This window comes from Cherax quadricarinatus, chromosome 7 (genome assembly GCF_038502225.1).
Source record: "Cherax quadricarinatus isolate ZL_2023a chromosome 7, ASM3850222v1, whole genome shotgun sequence".
Lineage (NCBI taxonomy): Eukaryota > Metazoa > Arthropoda > Malacostraca > Decapoda > Parastacidae > Cherax > Cherax quadricarinatus.
In genome coordinates this window covers 1,152,566-1,177,919 of record NC_091298.1, presented here as the reverse complement: position 1 = coordinate 1,177,919, position 25,354 = coordinate 1,152,566, and the positions used below count along the sequence as shown (strand labels likewise).

At 39.3% G+C, this 25,354-nt stretch overlaps 1 protein-coding gene across 50 annotated transcripts in view; it reads left to right on the top strand.

Moving 5' to 3' along the window:
* Positions 1–25,354, top strand: part of trol (terribly reduced optic lobes) — a 960,590-nt gene that overhangs the window by 650,779 nt on the left and 284,457 nt on the right. For 49 of the 50 annotated variants that reach the window (XM_070082142.1, XM_070082177.1, XM_070082160.1 and 46 more), the window contains 3 exons: positions 421–540; positions 13,631–13,747; positions 24,633–24,749. In XM_070082142.1, coding sequence (XP_069938243.1) covers positions 421–540; positions 13,631–13,747; positions 24,633–24,749 — 354 coding nt within the window. The remainder of the gene's footprint in view (positions 1–420; positions 541–13,630; positions 13,748–24,632; positions 24,750–25,354) is intronic. The other variant, XM_070082139.1, reaches the window with a different exon arrangement.

Below are 25,354 nucleotides of genomic sequence, written 5' to 3'. Positions count from 1 at the left end.
ATCCACAAGTACATTATAATATATTATTATAATTGTCCATAAATATATACAGGATGTAAATTAATTTTATGTCTCTTCAAAGGCTTAGGATGATAGATGTAGTTACATATCGCACAACTCTTGTCATTGTATATGTAGTGATGTGACAAATGTAAATTTGTACAAGTACGTACTGGTATTTTAATACTGACAGATTGTGGGAACAAGGCACATATGCACAGTTAAGACATTTACGTCTCTTGTAATGAATGTCTTGATTGTGCATGTATATCTTACTTCCATAATATGTTAAATGTTTGTATTTTTACATGTTCTTCATTTATTTTATGTGCTTTCCAGTTTGTAAACATTACTGGTTAAAAAGATCCAAGTGTGTTATTTTTTGGGAGTAACATAATTAATTTTGTTTTATAAAACTAGTGCCTCCATCTTGTGAGTGGTATGAGTTCATTTGTGGTGATATGTCAAACTGCATCCACAAGGATAAACGTTGTGACCTCATCCGTGACTGCCCCGATGGCTCTGATGAGGAATTTTGTGGTTAGTGCCATCTACAAGGCAGTTATCACTGGGATGATTATCTACATGTACAGGAATCACTTAGAAAGTGTCCTAAAGGAACTTACACTGTAGTTTCTATTTATTTCCTTTTGCTTCTTTTTCTTCTTAAATTGTCATCACTTCTTGGGGGTTTAGAATAATGGCTTATTTATTGTGCATCATTTTGGTGTTGGTAAGCTTGCTAAACTAGACAGTTGCTAATTTTAATCACTAGTATTATAACCTATATGCATGCTGAGCATAATCACACCCATTTAGGAATGTTAAGCATCAGTATACACTGGTACATTTCCTGTTGTGCCTCTATATCTTTCCAAAGATGACCCAATATACTACCTACCTTTTTTCCTTTCATTTTTTCTTTGGATCATCTTGTCTTTCATTGACCCATTTGCTGATGTGCCCACTCCCAAATACCTGAATTAATCCACTTCCTTCATAACCCTTACTTTGTCCAATCTGATATTCATCCTATCATTGCCTAGATTTTTTTTTTGCCATTATCACCTTGCTCTTCTCTCTCCACTTTTGACTTCCTTCTTCTACATATCCTCCCAGTCTCATCCACCAGCTTTTGTAACTTGGCTTCAGAATCTCCCAAAACATCTGTGTCATTGGCAAAAACAACTGTGATAACTCCACTTTGCATTAGATCCAAAATTTTTTAATCCCACACTTCTCCCTATTACCACAGGAATCACTTCTCTTTCCACCTCATCTATAAATATGTTAAACAACCATGGTGACATACCATCCCTTTCCTAGTCTTGCTTTTAGTGGTATATAGTCCTTCACTTTTTTCTACGTACCCTGAGTTTTACTATGCACATAAAAACTCTTTACTGCTTTTAGTAATCTTCCATTTATTTCATACATTAACAACATGTGCCTCATGGCTTCCCTGTTCACCCTATCATATACCCTTTTTTTTTTTTTTTTAAATCAGTAAAAGCAGCAAACAGCTCTTACCCTCATCACAGTACTGCTCACTTAAATTGTTCAATGTAAACACTTAGTCTACACATCCCCAACCCTTCCTACATCCTCCCTGCTACTCTGCAATCCTATTATTGTCTTACTCATAATCCTCTCAATAATAATTCAGCCATTCACTTTACTTGGTATACTTAACCCGTAAATGGCTCAAACATATATACGTATACATTTTTACCGCTACTGCCCCAAACGTATATTTACATTTCATTTTTCATTCCTTCAAAATTGGCGCAATAGGCCCGAGTCGCCTAGAGATGAGAGAATGGGTGTGCGCACTCAGTGTGCGCCGTATGAAAAAAATCAGGGATGCCTGGGTACTGCATGGTAGGACCAGTTACATTCAGCTCCATCTTGGGTCAACATCATGGCACATCCTCGTGATTCACTCACGCCTCGTCGTATTAGCACTATTATTTGAGGAAAGTGATATAGAACATCAGTTTAGCGGATCTGATGCAGATTTGGCCACTAATATAGTGGCCTTGATATAGTAAAAATACAGACAATAACCCAGATGACCCTCAGCCCATCACCTCTGGGGTGGCCAGTGTAGCCACACCAGACCCTAGGCCAAGCACTTCTGGGGTGGCCAGTGTGGCCACACCAGACCCTAGTCCAAGCACTTCTGGGATGGCCAATGTGGCCATGCAAGACCCTGGGCCAAGCACCTCTGGAGTGGCAAGTGTTACCCATAGGCAACTACGCAAGAGGAAACTATCATTTTTCCGGTGTTTTAGTGATAGTGAAAGTGATGTAAGTGACGATGAGATTGATTTTATGCCATTAGAGGATTCGTCTAGTGATAGTGATCATTATTCACCACTGAAGTGTACTTTTAGGCGTCGTTGCCTACGTTCAGGCAGTGTGCCATTTGCATTTGGTGGCAAGGGTTGTGGCAGGTCACGATCCAAAACCCCGGCCACTGATAGTGAAAGTGATCATGAAGGTGAATATGCGGGGATGGAGGAAATAGTGGTGGGTGGCACGGTGCCTGGACCACATGGCGCGGTGGGTGGACAGACAAAGAACCGCCCGGCATCCCCTCACACCCCATGCCAGAGGTCCACTCTGCACCATGTGACCGAGAGTGGAACTGGACACAAAGTATATTTGTGCCACAGCCTTTTGAATTTTATGCGAGTGGAAGTGGCATCCTGCCAGAATGTCCCATAATGAATGAGTCTACAGAGTTAGACTTTTTCCAGTTATACTTTGACGAGCCTATAATGAACTTGATAGTGACCCAGACAAACAATTATTACCACTATATCATGGACAATACAGCAGAGGTTGGGGAATCGTCACGGCTACGCAGATGGAAAGATACAACAGTGGCTGAAATGTTTTTATTTCTTGCCACTGTCATGCTTATGCCACATACCTATAAGAACAATATACTTAACTACTGGGCCACAGACTACTTTATGAGTACTCCTGTCTTCCGTGACCTCCTTCCCTGCAACAGATTCACTCTGTTGCTACGAATGTTGCACTTCTCAGACAGGAATAGGCCCAACAGAAATTACCTTCTATACAAAATCCAAGAAGTGTTTCTCTCTATGAAGCAGAAATTCAGTGCCTACTTTTATCACTTCAAGAACATTGTTGTTTACGAGTCCTTAATTCTGTTCAAGGGACGACTGTCATTCAAGCAATATATACCAAGCAAACGTCATCGCCTTGGTATAAAACTTTTTGTTATGTGTGACTGTGAGAGTGGTTTTGTGTTGGATGTGATTGTATACACCGGAAAAACACACTCGACGATACCAGGCACATGTTGGGCATTTCTGGTGATGTTGTTCAAAAATGATAGAATCATACCTTGGCAAGGGCCATACATTGTTCACAGACAGCTGGTATACAAGCCCTGTGCTTGCTGATTTCTTACGTGTGAACAATACTAATACAGTTGACCCCCGCCTTACGAACTCATCGCGTTACGTTAAATCCGCCATATGAATCATTTGAACGCAAAAATTTTGCCTCGCCTCATGATAAAAAACTCGCCTTACATGATTCGTCCAGGACGCATCCCACGTATGGCCTCAATGCCAGTGTTTACAAGCCGTCCAGTGCGGTCACATCTACGCATACATTCGGTACATTTCACATTATCCCAGTGTTTTTAGTGCTTGTAACTGCAAAATAAGTCACCATGAACCCAAAGAAAGCTTCTAGTGCCATCCCTGTGGTAAAAAGGGTGAGAATTAGTATGAAATTGAAAAAAGAGATTAAGGAAATGTGTGCAAAGTGGGTTGAACTGCTAACCTTTACGGATGAAAATCACCCTGACACAGCTGCTGCAAGCCGTGTTGGTAACCTGTACAATGACATGTTATGGCCCATTTTAGGAAAGTCTTAAAGGAACGGGAGGGACAGAGCTCTATGGACAGATTTGTTGTGTGACAGAGTTCCAGTGACTCTCAAGCTGGTCCAAGTGGCATTAAAAGAAGAAGGGAAGTAACCCCGGAAAAGGACTTGCTACCTCAAGTCCTAATGGACGGGGAGTCCCCTTCTAAACAATAACTTTCACATTCTCCCCTCCTCCCATCCCATCAATCATCACCAGATCTTCAATAAAGGTAAGTGTCATGTATTCTATTCTTAGTAGAGTAATAATTGTGCATGTCTTCAGTTTGTGTGTATTAAAATTAATACATGTATTTCATGTGGTAAAAAATTTTTTTTTTTCATACTTTGGGGTGTCAGGAACGGATTAATTTGATTTCCATTATTTCTTATGGGGAAAATTAATTCGGCTAGCGATAATTTCGGCTTACGATGAGCTCTCAGGAACGGATTAATATCGTAAGGCAGGGGTCCACTGTAAATGTGGAACAGTGAGAAGGAATAGAGAACATATGCCAAGGTTCGGTGGAGGCAGTGTTGAAGGTGCAGTGCAAGTGTTTCATGCCAATGACATCATGGCCTGACATGGCATGACAAACAGGACATGACATTGCTGTCACCCATCCACAGAAACGAGATGTTACAAACAGACAAAGTGAACAGGGAGACCAATGAATGTATTGTCAAGCCAGCTGCTGTTGTCGACTATACGAACAATATGCGACTAATTGACAAGTGTGACTTGATGATAGGGTTCGTTGACTGTGTGTGTAGGAGTCGCAAGTGGTATATAAAACTGCTTTTCCACCTTGTAGACATTGCAGTGCTCATTGCATTCAATATGTACAAAATAAAGACTGGAAAACGACAAAGTTTTTCAGAATTCTCCCTGAATGTCGTAACACAGATAGCAAAAAAGTATGGTACCACACCTGTACCTGCCCCTCAACAGTGACTTGTCACACCACAACCTGTCCCCCAACCACAACCACAGCCAGTGGGGGAAGTGCCAGACCGAATCATCCCTAACTGTCACTACCTGGCACCAATACCACTTACCCCAAAGAAGAAGCATTCCCAGAAAAAGTGTGTTGTTTGTGCTACCACCACAAAATGACCCCAACAGCAGAAGGATACATGATACATATGTCACCAGTGTGGGGTGGCACTCTGTATGAATCCATGCTTCATGGAGTATCATACAATTGTGGACTTCTAGAAACTTAAGTGGGACATGTAAATACTTGTGTGTAGTTGTAGATAATAGTGTGTGCTTCAGCCAGGTGTGTACATGTGTGTTTGTGATAATATGATAATAATTTTGTATACAGTAGACCGCCATTTAGCACGGTAGTTACGGTCCTGAAAATGTCGTGTTAGGTAAAATTGTGTTAGATGAACTGAAGAACTTATGGGAAAAATAGGGTTACTTTCCTAGGAGCCCCAAAAAGCCAAACAACTTTTTTTTAGGCCTCCACATCTTACAAAAATAAAAGTGAACATGTAGTTGTAGTTCATTGTTGTGATGTATTGCTTTTACTGCTGAAGACTAAAATGTAACAGAAATAATAATATTTCTTACTTTAAATTGTGGGTGCTGGTGTTTGTGGATGATTGCGAAGAGAGTGAGAGTTATGCTGTGGCCCTACTGGGCTGAGGTGGATGGTAGAGGTTCTGTTACTGAAGTCGATGGTTGTACTGAGTGTCTAAGTCATTCAGTCAGTCAGTCAAATCATTCAGTAAGTCAGTCAAGTCACTCAGTAAGTCAGTCAAGTCACTCAGTAAGTGACTTGACTGACTGAATGACTTGACTGATTTACTGAATGACTTGACTGGCTTTCTGAATGACTTGACCGACATACTGAGTAACTTGACTGAATTACTGAATGACTTGACTGACTTAGTGAATGACTTACTGACTTATTGAATGACTTGACTGACTTACTGAATGACTTGACTGACTTACTGAGTGACTTGATTGACTTACTGAATGACTTGACCGACTTACTGAGTGACTTGACTGACTTACTGAGTGACTTGACTGACTTACTGAGTGACTTGACTGACTTACTGAATGACTTGACTGACTTACTGAATGACTTGACTGACTTACTGAGTGACTTGACTGACTTACTGAGTGACTTGACTGACTTACTGAATGACTTGACTAACTTACTGAGTGACTTGACTGACTTACTGAATGACTTGAGTGACTTGACTGACTTACTGAGCGACTTGACTGACTTACTTTCAGTCAAGTCAGTCAGTAAGCTAGTCAAGTCATTCATTCAAGTGGAAAATGGCAAATGTAATACCTATTTACAAGGCAGGTGACAGGTCCTTAGCTTCGGACTACAGACCAATAAGCCTTACCTCCATAGTGGAAAAATTTATGGAATCAATTAATGCCGAAGCAATTCGTAGCCATCTCAAAAGGCATAAATTGATTAATGAATCTCAGCACAGTTTTACAAAGGGGCATTCCTGTCTTACAAATTTACTAACTTTTTTTTCACTAAGGTGTTTGAGGAGGTAGATCATGGTAATGAATATGATATTGTGTATATGGACTTCAGTTTTTGATAGAGTTCCACATGAGAGGCTATTGAGGAAACTTAAGGCACATGGAATAGGAGGAGAAATTTTTTCCTGGGTTGAGGCATGGTTGATGAATAGGCAGCAGAGAGTTTGCATAAATGGGGAGAAATCGGAATGGGGGCACGTCACAAGCGGTGTTCCACAGGGGTCAGTGTTGGGCCCCTTGTTGTTCACAATCTACATAAACGACATAGATGAGGGAATAAATAGTGACATAAGCAAATTTGCTGATGATACCAAAATAGGCCGTCCAATTCATTCTAATGAGGACATTAGAACGCTCCAGGATGATTTGAATAGACTGATGCGGTGGTCGGAGAAGTGGCAGATGCAGTTTAATATGGACAAATGCAAAGTTCTAAATGTTGGATAGGAAAATAACCATGCCACATATAAACTAAATAATGTAGATCTTAATATTACAGATTGCGTAAAGGATTTAGGAGTTCTGGTTAGCAGTAATCTAAAACCAAGACAACAATGCATTAGTGTTTGCAGTTAAGCTAACAGAATCCTTGGCTTCATAGCAAGAAGTATAAATAATAGGAGTCTTCAGGTTGTTCTTCAACTCTATATATCTTTGGTTAGGCCTCATTTAGATTATGCTGTGCAGTTTTGGTCACCGTATTACAGAATAGATATAAATGCACTGGAAAACGTACAAAGGAGGATGACAAAGTTGATCCCATGTATCAGAAATCTACCCTATGAGGATAGACTGAGGGCCCTGAACCTGCACTCTCTAGAAAGGCGTAGAATTAGGGGGGATATGATTGAGGTGTATAGATGGAAAACAGGAATTAATAAAGGGGATGTAAATAGCGTGCTAAGAATATCTAACATAGACAGAACTTGCAGCAATGGCTTTAAATTGGAAAAATTCAGATTCAGGAAGGATATAGGAAAGCACTAGTTTGGTAATAGAGTTGTGGATGAGTGGAACAAACTCCTGAGTACCGTCATAGACACTAAGACATTGTGTAATTTTAAAAATAGGTTGGAAAAATACATGAGTGGGCATGAGTTGGACCTGATTACCTTGTGCTACTAGGTCAGATGCACTGCTCCTCCCTTAAGTGACATGTCTGACCTCACTAGGTCAAGGCACTGGCTTAAGCTGGTACGAGAATTGGAGCTACCTCGCATAGGCCAGTAGGCCTGTTGCAGTGTTCCTTCTTTCTTATGTTCTTAAGTCAGTCAGGTCACTCAGTAAGTCAGTAAGTCAGTCATTTAGTAAGTCATTCAATAAGTCAATCATTCAGTTAGTCACACAAACTCATGTTTACCTCTTTGTCTGTGTACAAAGTAACACTTCACTATGGCTACAGGTTGTCTCTTATCTAATATCTTTGTTTCTTTGTTAATTCTAAGACTTAAGTACTTATACCTCTTCATGCCACTTTCAGCAACACTGGTATGGTTACTGGGTGTCATTATTGCTTGGCAGATACAAGATATAGTAATTAAAATATCATAATACAATTCATAAACACAGCTGCCTTGTAGCAGAGAAAGACTAGACTGGACACGTATGAATTATGAACGCTGGGATGGTGGGGTGTTGTCGGGGAGTGGTAGGGGATGGCAGGAGGGCTCTCCAGCTGCTCCACAACAAGGCAGTGGCTTGAGCAAAGGAGAATTTTATTTTTCCTTCCCACAAACTGAACCGTGTTAAATTAATTATACGACGTGTTACATAAAATTGTACCACAATTCTTCAATCATGCAATACCCAGATCGTGCCAAATAAACTCATGCTAAATGATGGTCTACTGTATATTATTGGTGTATAAGCAACAATTGACATTGAAATCAAAAGATTTACTATAAAACATAAGTATCATATCATGAAAACCAAGAAAAGTAAAAAAAAAAAAAAAATGGAAAAAACGGTACATATGTAGAATTTCTGCAAGCAGCAGTGCTCCATGTTGCCATCAGGTGATTGCCAAGTGCCAGCTTCACGGCCTCATATCTCAGTAAGTATTGATCCTAAAAATTTTTTTTTATCCTATAACACTTAGAAAAATGTGCTCTTTTTATATATATAAAAAAAAATGTATTTTTCAAAATATTCAGGGCACTGGGGCAGTGAACGTATATATGCGTTTGGACTGTTTACGGGTTAACTGGCTTATTCCCCTATACATATAAATCTTAAATTCTCTCTTGTTCCTCTTTTTCCCTTTTACAAGGGAACCATGTATGCTTTCTGCCAGTCCTTAGATACCATCTCTTCTCTCATGCATATATTAAACAAACACCAACCACTCCATTAATATTATTTGTAAAATACAGGTCAGCCATCACTAATCTGGCAATCAGTTATCCAGTTCCATTATTAATCCGGCACTAATTTTGGCTAGCATAATTTCAGATTTCATCATTATACTGACTCAAATTTCATCAATATACTGACTCAGAAATTGTGCAGATGGTTGTAAATCAACAGCAGGAAGCCATTAGAGGAGAAATCAGTGCTGAAAATGAGGAAGATGTAGCAGAGTCTCTACTGATAAGTTAATTAAGTGTATTCTAACCTAACCACTCTGTAATCTGGCAAACTCACTAATCCGGCACACTACAGGTCCCAATGATGCTGGATTAGTGATGGCCGACCTGTATGGCATTTACTGAGTTGACGTTTCATCCACCACAATGAAGTGATAGTCACTGTGTAACCAAGAGTAATATTTAATCACAATAATGCTAATAATAATACTAATACAAGGACTCATGTTTGGGTAGCCAGACTTAAGTCCTGTAGGTGGGAAGTACTGTGCCTGCACTTTGAAAGAGGGAGTGAGGATATTATAGTTTGGAGGAGCATCCGAGTTGTAATATTGGCACACCTCTGGCAAGACAGTGATGGAGTGATTGGTGGTGAAAGTGTTTCTTCTTTTTTGGGTCACCCTGCCTTGGTGATAGATGGATGATGTTGAAAAAAAGTAATTCTTTATTACCTGTTTGGTAATGACTATACATATTTCTAATTATTTAACAAATTTATAATATAAATACTATCCCTAACTTAGTCATTAGTTTACTTTGCATTATTCTGTGAATCGTTAATGCCCTTGGATGCAGTAGCAGCATAAAATGCTAATACAGTAATTTCTTGAGTTACGATATTAATCTGTTACAGAAGACTTATTGCATCTCAAAACTATCATAAATACATGGTTTTATAGTGATTCATTTCGAAACCCTAGAGGTGCATCTTCTACTGTATTTAGATTTGAAAGAGCTATTGATGTGGTGGTGTTGGGAAGGGTAGGTAGGCCATACCTGGCAGGGCAGGGCAGGCCAGGGCAGGCTGGGTAGGCCAAAGAACAGCAGGCATGTATTGCAAGCAAAGCGGGCAGGGCAGGCTGGAGCAGGTAGAGCAAGATGGAGTACATAGGGCAGACTGGAGCAAGTAGAGCAAGATGGAGTAAGCAGGGCAGGCTGAAGCAGGTGGAGCAGGATGGGGCAAGCAAGGCAGAGCAGGTGGGACAGACTGGAGCAGGTACATCAAGATGGAGCAAGCAGGGTAGGGCAGGCTAGAGCAGGTAGAGCAAGATGGAGCAAGCAGGGCAGGGCAGGCTAGAGCAGGTAGAGCAAGATGGAGCAAGCAGGGCAGGGCAGGCTAGAGCAGGTAGAGAAAGATGGAGCAAGCAGGGCAGAGCAGGTAGGACACACTGGAGCAGGTACATCAAGATGGAGCAAGCAGGGCAGGGCAGGCTAGAGCAGGTAGAGCAAGATGGAGCAAGCAGGGCAGGGCAGGCTGGAGCAGGTAGAGCAAGATGGAGCAAGCAGGGCAGGGCAGGCTGGAGCAGGTAGAGCAAGATGGAGCAAGCAGGGCAGAGCAGGTAGGATAGACTGGAGTAGGCACATCAAGATGGAGCAAGCAGGGTAGGGCAGGCTAGAGCAGGTAGAGCAAGCAGGGCAGGGCAGGCTGGAGCAGGTAGAGCAATTGGAGCAAGAAGGGCAGAGCAGGTAGGATAGACTGAAGTAGGTACATCAAGATAGATGGAGCAAGCAGGGTAGGTCAGGCTAGAGTAGGTAGAGCAAGATGGAGCAAGCAGGGCAGGGCAGGCTGGAGCAGGTAGAGCAAGATGGAGCAAGCAGGGCAGAGCAGGTAGGATATACTGAAGTAGGTACATCAAGATGGAGCAAGCAGGGTAGGGCAGGCTAGAGTAGGTAGAGCAAGATGGAGCAAGCAGTGCAGGGCAGGCTGGAGCAGGTAGAGCAAGATGGAGCAAGCAGGGCAGAGCAGGTAGGACAGACTGGAGCAGGTACATCAAGATGGAGCAAGCAGGACAGGGCAGGCTAGAACAGGTAGAGCAAGATGGAGCAAGTAGTGTAGAGCAGGCAGGGCAGGTCTGGTCAGAGCAGACAGGGCAGGACAGGATTGGGCAGGTAGATAGGCAGGGCAGGCAGTCCTTGGCAGGCAGAGCAGGCCAGGGCTTGGCAAATCAGGGCAAGGCAGGGCAGGTAGAGATTCGTAGCAAATGTAGACTTAAGATTTATTATTTACACTTATGCAGCCTCTGCTACCTCTTCTTGTCCATGTACAATCTCCCTCCCTCCCTCTGCCTGCCTTCCTTCCTTCTACCCTCCCTCACTCCCGCTCACCCTGTCTTGTCTCTGGACTGAGGCCCACCCACACGTGCCAACCATTGTATGCATATCATTATCTCAAATTTTTCATTGCAACTCAAAACTAAATTTCTTCACAGAGGTAAGTCATAACTCAGAATTATCGTAACTCAAGACCATCATAATTCAAGGGACCACTGTAATGTATGCATGATTTGTAATGATAAACAACTAATAGTCATAATTAAAAATGATAATCAATATGTTGATGATAATGCTGAATGTCAATAATAATAGTATAATCATCCTGGACTGAATAATGAAAATATGTTCAACTAGAAACATGTTTCTGAGTTATGTTCTGCAAACCTGTTTACTCATTAACTCCCATTATGTAATCAAAAAAGTTTGTATAAAAGACACTTATAGCAAAGTAATGTCTTTTATTTGTACAATGTGAAGTGAAATTTGCCTCACCATGCAAAACTTGAGAAACTGCCACATTTTCATGGCAAATTTGCCCCTTGTGGCAGTTGACTACAGGGTTGCCCACCCTCGCACTAGAGGGTTGATAAACCTCTCCTCCTTGAAACATTGTATAAATAAAAAGTTCTTCTTTGCTGCAAGTGTCTTTATACCAATATTTGTTGTCTTACTCTCATATATCCATATTCTTCATGGGGGAAAAGAAATACAATATTTTTGTTATTTTACATATTTTTTTATATGAATGCTACTAAATCATAATGAAGCACCTCATGTGCACCAGTGGCAAGTATATGAGGGATCATGGTGACAGAATAACTCGCTTGCACAGTAATTCTAAAACATCTGCTGAATGTATTTATACTGTTCAGGAAGTTGAACACAGTATATTATTTGTTCATAAATCTTATTAATTCAAATAATGTGCCTCGTAACATTATGAAGTGCTATCAAAAAATTCCCTGACTCAAATTTGTCATTCTTCCTGGGTGGGTAAAATATGGCAGTGGCATAGATCACAACTCCTGTGTGAATAGCATAACCTCAAGAGTTAAAGTTAGATGGGCATTTTTTGTCATGTTGCCAGTGCATTGTTTTGATTTTTTTGTGTAAAGAATGGAATCTTTAAAAGAAGGAACAACAGATATGTGTGAAATTCTGTTTCCAACTCAACAAAATGGCTTGTAAAACTTACAAAATGCTTCAGCAAGCATTTGGCTATAAAACAATAGGTTAAATAGTGTTTTGTATAGTTTTCTTGATTCAAAGCAGGAGGAACGTAAGTTGAGGATGAACGACACTGGTTGCTCATCAGCATCAAAAGCAGACACCAACATTGAAAAAGTGAGGAAGGTTATTTATAGATCATCATCAGAGTATGCAGGGCATAGCAGGTGTTGTGAAAATTTCTTATGGGTCATGTCAAAGCACTGTGACTAAAAATTTGAACACAAGGTGAGTGGCTGCAAAATTTATGCCCTGCTTGTTCCCTGAAAACCAGAAAGACCATTCATTGTTTTCTGGTCAGGAACAACATGGCAGTTATCCCAACCCTACTTCCCAGATGTAGCTTCCTGTGACTTCTTTCTCTTCTCAAAAATGAAAATGGCACTCAGGAAATGGCATTTTAATGACATGAGAAGATTCAAGCATAATCACAGGCTGCACTAAATGCTATTAGGAAAGAAGAGTTCCAGAAATGCTTTAGAAAGTGGCAGAGGTGCTAGGATCAGTGTGTAGCTTTCCAAGGAGAATACTTCAAGGGAGACAACTTCAATTAGGTGATTACGTAACCTATATATTTTATTTTACGGCAGTCTACGAACTTTTTGATAGCCCCTCGTATTTATGTCAAGCAGATATCTTGCATCTGATGTGGCACATTTATATCCCATAAAATATCTGTATGTTTTCTTTTCTGGGATTGTTCCAGATTGGAGCACACTAATACAGTATTTCTCACTCAACGGAGGAAGTTTGTCAGTCATTGAATCTGTTTTCTGATGTATTCCTTGTTGCCCAATAAATCGACAAATATCACTCAGCAGCAGATGTGAAAGAAATATCATTCAGCAGTGGATGTGACAGAAATATTCAGCAGTGGATGATTATACTTACAGCAATAATTTTAGTAAATGTTCATTAATAGATATATTCCAAAATTATAATAGAGCATCATTTTGAACATAGAGCAGGCTGACCATTTTTAAGTAAACAATTCTGTTTAATACATTTGAAGTAATGTTTTTAATTTTTTATAGGATTGTGTTCATCAAAATCATTGTTACATATATTGTAGTGCAAGGTTGCATAAGTAATAGAAAACTAAGTTATTTTCTATTACAGCTGTACTAAAAAAAGCCTTTCTTCTCATTATGATAAAGTGGTTTTTAATATTCTTCTAATAGCATGTTAATAGTAGATAGTGATTTTAATTTAATATGGTTTTGGGCTTTTTTATGCTTCTGCTAGTTATGTAGTGATCAAAGTCTTTTTACTAACCATTATTAGTTATTACTAATATTGCTTATTGAGTATGTATTCTTGTCTTGAAAAGAGCCTGTTACCTGCATGACCACCTTCACTTGCTCTGATGGTTCTATTCATCCATGGTCCAGACGTTGTGATGGCATCAAAGATTGTACATCATATGAAGATGAAAGAGAATGTGATGGTAAGAATAAGTATTACACAACGTTACTTACATTCTTCTTTTCTCATTTTATCCTCTTCATATACACAATGAATCTCATGTACTACCTGTGTATCACTTTCCAGTCAACCATTACTCTTCATTACCTACTCATTTATATTTATCATTTTAGATTCAAAATAGACAACAGTAAGACAGAATCAAATCTTCAATCCAGTTCTGTAAAAGCAATCTAAATGCCAAACATATGTAATACAGGAGGGCCCCGATTATATGGCAGGTTAGGTTCCGGGTTATGGTCATGAAACAGAAATTACCATAAAGTGAATCACCCTTTTTCTTGTCACTTTTAAATGCATGTAAATGCCTGATAAAATGTTGACACTATCATATGTTAAGTGTGCAGTAGAGCTAAGAAAATATGAAAGTAAAATGAATGTACATTCATTACTTACTTTAACCCTTTGACTGTCGAGACCCCAAATCCTAAAGTGTCTCTCTGTGTCGCAAAATATTAAAAAAAAAATTATTTTTTATGAAATGATGGAGAATCTTTTTCCAGTGGTAATGACACCAAAAGTACGAAATTTGATGGAAAACTTACGGAATTACGCTCTCATGAAGTTAGCAATCTTGGCAATATATATGCATCGGCGATTTCGCCCATTTTGAGCCCTATTTTCGGCCAATTCCATTGTTCCAGTCGATCAAACTCATAGCTATTTCTTTAGAACTCCATTTGTTCTATCAATTGAGTACAAGAAACTGCCCATTTACTGATTTCAACTACTCAATAAAGTGGTCAGAAATTGGCAATTTAGCCAATTGCATGCAAATTAAAAAAGATGCCAATTTCAAAATAGGGTCTAGAATAAACAGTGCAAACATTCCTGGCATGAAAATATCATTTTCTCTGTTCAGTAGTCATGTCTCCAGGCCTCTCTTATATTACTCTTGCTTTCTATTTTTAATTTTTATTCACACAAAAAATAGAAGATTTGCTGTTATGCAGACTACTGCATTATTGTAATAATTGTATAAATAATGTCAACCCATTTATGACTGTGTATTAGACTGGCCAGCTGGACACGTATTGGGCAGTGACATCACTTGTTTACTCTTGAACATCGGCAAAAATTGAACACTTCCGCTACTTTGAGCTCAATTTCACGATTCTTTTTATCACAAAACCAATCAAAATTATCTCTATTTCTGTAAAATGTCTTCCATTCTATCACAAGAGACCAAGAAAACGAGAATACAACCATAAATACTATACAAAAATACACCTCAAAGTCTGCATTTTAATAAAAAAACAAGGTTGGAGTTTTTTTTTCTCATTATGCACTGTGTGCTGCAAGATTTTTTTTATACTGCACACACTGATCACACAGACCCATTCTCTCACATGTAGGCCTACCAGCTTTCTTCTGCTTGATTTCAAGCCACTAGAATTTTGGCATATTGACACATCAAAAACACTGGCTCGTAAGATGTATTTATATGACCAAGACAGTCAGAGGGTTAAAATATTTTCATCCTTAGTTTATACATAGTGAGTGGTGAATTTGAAACTTTGGAAAATTGCCAAAATACAGAGAGATGCAGAGTGCACAAATCTGTAAAGAAACTGAATCACTGACAACACACCCTGACTCACAGCAACACACCCAGACTCTCAGCAGCACACACCCTGACTCATGGCAACACAACCTGGCTCACAGCAACACACATATCTAAGTTCCAACTGGCCATTTAATAGATGTCCATCTGACCATTTACATATACAGTGGACCCCCGCATAACGATTTTAATCCGTGCAAGAGGGGTAATTGTTATGCGAAATAATCGGTATGTGAATGAATTTTCCCCATAAGAAATAATGGAAATAAAATTAATCCGTGCAGGACACCCAAAAGTATGAAAAAAAATTTTTTTTACCACATTAAATGTTAATTTTAATACACACAAACTGAAAAAGGCATGCACACTTACATGACACTTACTTTTATTGAAGATCTGGTGATGATTGATGGGATGGGAGGAGGGGAGAGAGAGTGTTAGTGTTTAGAAGGGGAATCCCCTTCCATTAAGACTTGAGGTGGCAAGTCCTTTTCTGGGGTTACTTCCCTTCTTCTTTTAATGCCACTAGGACCAGCTTCAGAGTCACTGGACTTCTTTCGCACAACATATCTGTCCATAGTGGCCTGTACCTCTCGTAACTTTATGACTTCCCTAAAGTGTTTCACAACATTGTCAGTGTAATAATCACCAGCACGGCTTGCAATAGCTGTGTGAGGGTGATTTTCATCCATGAAGGTTTGCACTTCAAGCCACTTTGCACAGATTTCCTTAATCTTTGTAGTAGGCAACTTCTTCAATTTCTCTCTCCCCTCCTCTGAACCAGTTTCCTCAGGTCTGGCCTCTTGCTGTTGAAGTTGATCTATTAGCTCATCAGTGGTTAGTTCTTCATTGTCCTCCTCCACCAACTCTTCCACATCCTCCCCACTAACCTCCAACCCCAAGGACTTTCCCAATGCCACAATGGATTCCTCAAGTGGCATAATCCTCTCAGGGTTAGCCTCAAACCCTTCAAAATCCCTTTTGTCTACACATTCTGGCCACAGTTTCTTCCAAGCAGAGTTCAAGGTCTTCTTAGTCACTCCCTCCCAAGCCTTACCTATAAGGTTTACACAATTGAGGATATTAAAGTGCTCTCTCCAAAACTCTCTTAGAGTCAGTTGAGTTTCTGAGGTCACTACAAAGCACCTTTCAAACAGAGCTTTTGTGTACAGTTTTTTGAAGTTTGCAATAACCTGCTGGTCCATGGGCTGCAGGAGAGGAGTGGTATTAGGAGGCAAAAACTTCACCTTAATGAAGCTCATGTCCCCATAAAGTCGCTCTGCCACGTCTGTAGGATGACCAGGGGCATTGTCTAACACCAGGAGGCACTTAAGGTCTAATTTCTTTTCAGTTAGGTAATCTTTCACATTGGGGGCAAATGCATGGTGTAACCAGTTATAGAAAAAGTCCCTAGTGACCCATGCCTTACTGTTTGCCCTCCACAGCACACACAAATTATCCTTGAGGACATTCTTTTGCCTGAACGCTCTGGGAATTTCAGAGTGATACACTAATAAAGGCTTAACTTTGCAATCACCACTAGCATTGGCACACATCAACAAAGTAAGCCTGTCTTTCATAGGCTTATGTCCTGGGAGTGCCTTTTCCTCCTGAGTAATGTAGGTCCTGCTTGGCATTTTCTTCCAGAACAGGCCTGTTTCATCACAATTAAACACTTGTTCAGGTTTCAGTCCTTCACTGTCTATGTACTCCTTGAATTCCTGCACATATTTTTCAGCCGCTTTGTGGTCCGAACTGGCAGCCTCACCATGCCTTATCACACTATGGATGCCACTACGCTTCTTAAATCTCTCAAACCAACCTTTGCTGGCCTTAAATTCACTCACATCATCACTAGTTGCAGGCATTTTTTTAATTAAATCCTCATGCAACTTCCTAGCCTTTTCACATATGATCGCTTGAGAGACGCTATCTCCTGCTAGCTGTTTTTCATTTATCCACACCAATAAGAGTCTCTCAACATCTTCCATCACTTGCGATCTTTGTTTCGAAAACACAGTTAAACCTTTGGCAAGAACAGCTTCCTTGATTGTCTTTCTCGTGCCCACAATAGTAGCGATGGTTGATTGGGGTTTCTTGTACAACTTGACTAGGTCGGCGATACGCACTCCACTTTCATACTTATCAATGATCTCTTTCTTCATTTCTATTGGAATTCTCACCCTTATTGGTGTACGGTTGGCACTAGAAGCTTTCTTGGGGCCCATGGTCACTTATTTTCCAGAAACAGCACCGAAAACACTGTAATAATACAAAATATTCCGAGTGTATGCTTGGATGTTACCGCGGAGGCTGGCTGGTAAACAATGGCACGGGCGGCACATGTGAGGCTGACTGAGGGCGCACATTGGACGCGTCTCGGACGAAAATCGGTGAGCGGGTTTTTAATCGGTATGCGCGGCAAAATTTTTGCGATTAAAGCAAGCGGTATGCGGATTAATCGCTATGTGATGCCATCGTTATGCGGGGGTCCAATGTATAGGTGTCTACCAAAAACAGTGACATTATACAACCTCTCTTCACTTAATGATGGAGTTCTGTTTCTAAATGTATTTGTAACTAAGTGAGGAGCACACTATAATGGTACAGTGGACCCTCAATTAATGATATTAATATGTTCCAGAGAGCTTGTCCTTAACCGATTTTATCGTTATCCGAATTAATTTTCCCCATTAGAAATAAGTAATGGAAATCCAGTTAATCTGTTTCAGACATCCAAAAGTATTAAATAAAATATTTTTTTTACATGAAATATTCACTTCCCTACACATAAAACAATGATACATGAAGAATAAAACAATAATAACATCACACTTGCCTTTATTGAAGACATGGTGATGTATAGAAGACGAGAGGAGGGGAGAGGATGGAGAAGTTTACAATTGTTTGGAAGGGGAATCCTACTCCATAAAGACTTCAGGTACCAAGTCCTTATCCTGGGTTACTTCCCTCCTTTGTTTTTTAATGCCACTAGGACCGGCTTGAGAGCCACTGGACCCCTGTCACTCAAAAAAGTTTTCCAGAGATGTCTGTTTTTGGTGTATGTTAGGAATTGTGTTGGGAGACACAAGATAGTCCTTCAATATGACACTAATATCAGCTCTACGGCTTATTTATCTAGCACAATTCATCTAATATGACATAATAAACAATATTAATAACATAGAAACATGACATTTACTCTACAATGAATAAAATACATCATTAAGTATGTCACAAGTGTTGCTGTGTTGTTGTTAGGTGTATAAGGGCCACTGAGAGCATAAGCCATACATAGTAGCGGTGGAGGCAGCAGCAGAGGCGGTAAAGATGGCAGTGTTGCCATTTGCCCTACATAACTCCAACAACATTGGAGGAGTTAGGTTTGTGCTATCCTTTTTCTATCGATTAATCATTGAACTTACTTGCTACAGTTAATGCTACACTTTATTGCTGGCTGCCACTATAGCCTTTATAGACTCCTGCTGCTTTAGTATCATACATATTGCAGAATCCCTGAAAAAGGCACATTCTCCCCTCTCTCTCAGCTCTTTACCAAAGGGCTGGCTGTCATTAGAAGCTTTCTTTGGGCCCATGGTGGCTTATTTAGCAGTTACGAGCACTAAAAACAATGGAATAATACAAAGTGTATCGCATATATGCATGGAATCATCCGCTGTTTTCAAATTGGCAATTTGATCACTTTATTGGGTAGTTGAAATAAGTAAATGGATAATTTCTTGTACTCATTCGATAGAATAGAAGGAATACAGTGGACCCCCGGTTAACGATTTTAATCCGTGCAAGAGGGGTAATTGTTATGCGAAATAATCGTTATGTGAATGAATTTTCCCCATAAGAAATAATGGAAATAAAATTAATCCGTGCAAGACACCCAAAAGTATGAAAAAAAAAATTTTACCACATGAAATATACATTTTCCCACACACAAAGAGAAGGATACATGCACAATAGTAGAGTAGTACATGCACAGTATATATTGTGCATGTACTAGTCTACTAAATGAAGAATAAATGACACTTACCTTTATTGAAGATGCAGCAATGACTGATGAGACACTGTGTCCTGGGAGTGCCTTTTCCTCCTGAGTACTGTAGGTCCTGTTTGGCATTTTCTTCCAGAACAGGCCTTATCACACTGTGTATGCCACTACGATTCTTAAATCTCTCAAACCAACCTTTGCTGGCTTTAAATTCACCAATATGAGCACTAGTTCCAGGCATTTTTCCCTGTTCACCTGGGTGTTAGTCGACTTGTGTGGGTTGCATCCTGGGAGATAAGATTAAGGACCCCAATGGAAATAAGTTAGACAGTCTTCGATGACACTGACTTTTTTGGGTTATCCTGGGTGGCAAATCCTCTGGGGTTAATTGTTTCTTGGTATTCTCAATAAGCCACACCAACAACGGTGCTACAGCAGCAGCAGCAGCTGACAGTGCAGCAGCAGCAGCAGCTGTACCACCAATAGTAGCACTAGCAAAATAACTATGAGTTTGGTTGACTGGAACAGTGGAATTGGCCGAAAATAAAGCGTATGGTAGGTGAAATTGCTGATGCATAAATATTGGCGAGATACTAAATTTCGTACTTTTGGTTTCATTACCTTCGGGAAAAGATTCTCTATCATTTCATAAGATAAAATAAGAATTAAATTCATGGGAAGGCACTGAACCTGTAAGGGTCATACAGCACCTGAGGAATGAAAGGAATGGGAGTTGAGGTTTGATCCTAGGAATGAGAAGGTGGCTCTAATTTCTTGGATGAAGAATTCAGTGGCAGCACCAAAGGAAGTTTTGGGGCTTCAGTCCTCCAAAGTTCCATCAGCCCCCTAAAGCTCCCCAACCAAATAAAAATAGCAAACATAATAATAATGATGGTTCATAATAAATTTCCTAGTGCCCCTTTCAACTAGATAGTCACCCCAAAGCCCCTCTGGTATCAAAATTCTGAATGACACCTCTATATTACAGGTGAGGACACTTAAGGTGTAGTATCTGAAACCTGAAAAGCCTAATCTCATTAACTATGATACTATTCAAATCACTTGTGCTTTCACGTTTGTAATATTGTTCTGTGGTGACATCTTTTAAGACAGGAGAGACTCCAGGGCTGGAAAATGTACAGAAATTTTTAATTGCCTTCATTGAATCAATGAAACATCTAACCCACTGGAAATGCCTTTTAGCATATGGAATGTACTTTGTGTTAGAGAAGAGACTCAAGATAACAAATCCATGGAAAATGCTTAATGGTCCTGTCCCCAGTCTACACACTACCATAAGCACTTACAGTAATATTAGTACATGTGGATTTGTAGAATATACTCGGTGAAAAGCAGGGATGTAACGAGCATAATTAGAAAATAATGTCAATAACCAGCAGGCCTAAGAAATATTGTCAGAACAAATTTAGACATTTCCCAGAAGAAACTGAGCTAGTTCTTACAGGAAGGGCCAGATAAGCTAGGTTGTAATGGTTATGTAGGCCTGTGGGCTGCAAGCAGAAACAACCTGGTTGATCAGGCAGTCAACAGGGAAGTGTGGCCCCAGGCTAGACAACATGAATACAACTCTCACAATTAGTCATTTACAGACTCGAGCACTTTATTTTTAAAGCCACTGCATACTTCTTTAACCTGTAAACAGTCTAAACATATATATACGTTCTTACCACTAGCACCCCGAATGTATACATACGTTTTATTTTTCCTGCCTCCAAATTTGGCACGATTGGCCTGAGATGCCTGGTCAGCATAGGATGGGCCTTAACACTCGGTTTGCACTGTATTAAAAAAATCTGGGACCACTTTGTACCTTGTGGGAACACCAGTTCAAATGAGCACCAGCTAAAGCAAACAGCATGGCAAACACCTAGGATTTACTGATTTCATGTAGTATTAACTCTCCCATTTTAAGAGGAAAGTGATGTTGACCCAGAGTTTAGTGGCCGTGAGGTGGATGTAGCCATAAGTGGTTGAGGAAATATCAAAAACCTCGATAATAACCTATGTGCAACATTTGTGCAACACCATTTCAGAATGTCTTAGAACCTATACCCTAAATAAAGAGAAACAATTCTGGAACGTATATTGCATTCGGCAGGCTGGCTGGCTGGCCAGCTGCTGGCTGTCTGGCTCTATCTCCATATGTCTTTCTGTATTTATGTCTATCTCTGTCTGTCTATTTCTGCCTCTCTGTCTGTCTAGCTCTTTCTATCTGTCTCTGTCTAGCTCTTTCTATCTGTCTCTGTTTATCTCTGTCTCACCTGTCTCACTGTCAGCATAGTTGCTGATCCCTGTATTCCCAGTATTATATAGCATAGCATATTAGCATCATCCATGTGCTTTAGACACGAGATCCCTTGTAGGCCTGTGGCTTTGTGTGACGTCACGGGATGCACACGAGGAAGCCCATTCCTCTGTCCCGGCCTCACTCGGCGGCAGACGTTCCAGGCGTAGACAGGCAAGGCAGCTGGGGCTCCATCCCTCATCTCAGTCTGACAATACATTTACCATCCTACAAGTGTGTCTACTTTCAACCTACGATATCTCCATTCAAGAACCCTTTACGATATCACAGGTTCACATAAATACAATTATACAAAATGTAAATTACCTAGGATAACCCAAAAAATCCAGACGAACTGCTATACTCTGTTTGTAGATATAATGAGTAAACGTGACGTCGTCGTGTGGCTCTCTCTGAGATGAAGAACTAGAAGGACAGACAGATAAACAGAGAGCTTGACAGACAGCCAGACATGTTTATGTGTAACAGTGAAAACAAATAAAGCGAGGGTTTATTATTATTATTATTATTATTATATATTTTTTTATTTTTTTTTTTATTATCACACTGGCCGATTCCCACCAAGGCAGGGTGGCCCGAAAAAGAAAAACTTTCACCATCATTCACTCCATCACTGTCTTGCCAGAAGGGTGCTTTACACTACAGTTTTTAAACTGCAACATTAACACCCCTCCTTCTGCATATCCAAAACATTGCTGGGACCTATAAATACTTTGTATATATTCCAAGATAATAGTAAATGACCAAAGCAGGTGTAAATGTCCATCTGTCAGTATGTTTGTGACAATTTGAGTACAATTTCAGTACCTAATATTAGTGTCAGAACAAAGATTGGTTATGAAATGACAAGAACAACTCTAAATTGTAATTATCAGAACATAGAAATTATATAAAATAATATAAATACAAGAAAAAAAGGTATATCGGCAACACTTCTGCAAGTTGCAGGACTCAGTGTTGCCATCAAGTGAGCATCCAGTGCCAACTTCTTGCCTCATATCTCGGTAAGTACTGACCCTAATTTTTTTTTTTTATTCTATAACACTTAGAAAAATGTGTTCTTTATTTCTATATTTTTTTTTCTTCAAAATATTTGGGGCACTGGGTGTATATACATGTTTGGACCGTTTACGGGTTAATAGCCTCCCCATCACTTTCATTCATGCCATCCAACATCTCTTCCAGCAGTTGCTCATACTTTAAACCATCTCCTGTGCATGCAAAAGTCTACTCCTCAACCTTCCTGAACTAATACATAGTCTAACAGACTGTTTTTATTGGAGGGACCTGAATGTCTTCTATTCCCAAAATGCTGTATGACCCTTTGGGTTTAGTGCTTTCCCCCCTGTTTAACCCTTTGATTGTTTCGGTCGTATATATACGTCTTACGAGCCACCGTGTTTGACGTATGTATACTAAAAAATTCTAGCGGCTTCAAATCAAGCAGGAGAAAGCTGGTAGGCCCACATGTGAGAGAATGGGTCTGTGTGGTCAGTGTGCACCATATAAAAAAAAATCCTAGAGCACGCAGTGCAAAATGAGAAAAAAAAACTCTGACCGTTGTTTTGGATTAAAATGCCAACTTTGTGGTGTATTTTCGCATAGTATTTATGGTTGTATTCTCGTTTTCTTGGTCTCCTTTGATAGAATGGAAAAAATATTATAGAAATAGAGGTGATTTTGATGGGTTTTACTATGAAAAGAACCTTGAAATGCAGCTCAAAGTAGGGGAAATGTTTGATTTTTGCCGATGTTCAAAAGTAAACAAATGATGTCGTGTCTAATAAATGTTCAAGTAGCAAGTCTGATATATAGTCATGAATGGGTTGAATTTATTTATACAATTATTACAATAATGCAGTAGTCTGCATAACAGTAAATCTTCTATTGTTTGTTTGAATAAAAATTCAAAATAGAAAGCAAGAGTAATATCAAAGGGGCCTGGAGACGTGACTGATGAATACAGAAAATGTTATTTTAGAGCCAGGAATGTCTGCATTGTTCATTCTGGACCCTATTATGAAATTGGCATCTTTTTTAATTTGCATGAAATTGGCCAAATTGCAAATTTTTGACCACCTTATTGGGTAGTTGAAATCGGTAAATGGGCAGTTTCTTGTGCTCAGTCAATTGAACAAATGGAGTTCTAAAGAAATAGTTATGAGTTTGGTTGACTGGAACAGTGGAATTAGCCGAAAATAGGGCTCAAATTGGGCAAAATCGCCGATTCGTAAATTTTGCTGAGGTCGCTAACTTCACGAGAGCATAATTCTGTAAGTTTTCCATCAAATTTTGTTCTTTTAGTGTCATTACCATTGGGAAAAGATTCTCTATCATTTCATAAGGTTTTTTTTTTTGTTTTTTCGAAAATCTTTTGACACCAGGAGACACCTCAGGATTTGGGGTTTCGACAGTCAAGGGGTTAAATTAGAAATATAGTTATTATAGTTGTGGGGAAGAGCACTAAACTTGTAGGAATCATACAACATCTGAGAAAATGGGAGTCAGTCAGGTTTAATCGAAGGAAGGGAAGAGCAGGTCCAATTCCTTGGATCAAAAGCTCTTCACCAACGTAAAGGAGGGGTGTTCTTATTTTGTACTCCTAGCTCCTATTGTATATGGTACTGTACACATCATTCTCTTTTTGGAACATTTATTGCTTATGCAAAGCCTATTACTTGATTAAGTAATGCTAATTTATGTTTTCCCTCTTCATTTATATTTATGTGTATTTAGAAATGTAGTTTTCATCATCAATAATGGTATTTGTTTGGTATGTTTTGTTATTGATGGCTTTTATATTAATGCACAGTACTTCTATTTACTCATTAAAATAATTAATGCATGTTTTATAAGCTTTTCTAATCACAAGTTAGAATAATTGTATTAGCACTGCTGCTAACTATAATTTAATATGCATGATGGAAGGTTTTTATGACATGACTTGCCCACAGTGTGCTTCAATAGTGGACACAAGTGTAGTGACAGACACTGTGTTCACTTTGAGCGTATTTGTGATGGCCATGCAGACTGTGCTGATCAAACTGATGAATTGCCACAAAACTGCTTGGGTGTGTAAAATTCGTTATTTCTTATTGTTTTTAAGACATAATTTATCGAACTGAAAATTAATACAGTAAACCCTCGATACAACGAACTAATAGTGTGTGTTATGAGAGAATGATGTTATAAAATTGTAAAAAATGTGAAATAAAGTACTCTGCTGTATACCTAATATAGTACTGTACACAGTTTACAGATATGCTGTAATAAACATTGAAAATAAAGGAGTTAAAAATACAATTTAACTAGTGAGTTTTGCCTATAATTTTAAAAGTCTATTATATCAAGATCTGTCATGTTGAGGGTTTACTGTATCTTAGCTTGAATTATAGCCACTATTGTAACTTGCGACAAAAAACCATTAGGTTAAAATATTTTGTTTTTAAAGCATGACATTAACAGACTTGTAAGTTGTATGTTATTGCTCAGCATGATATTTTGTTGCTAAATCTGAGTGCATTGATAAGTATATAAGTTATTTTTCTTAAAGCATGATATATGTTCATATATTTGATGTGTATGTGTATGCTGTTTTACTTGGATGTTCTGAGGGTATTGTATAATACAGTAGCATAAACCCAATTAATTTTAATATAGATATTGTAGAAGTGAC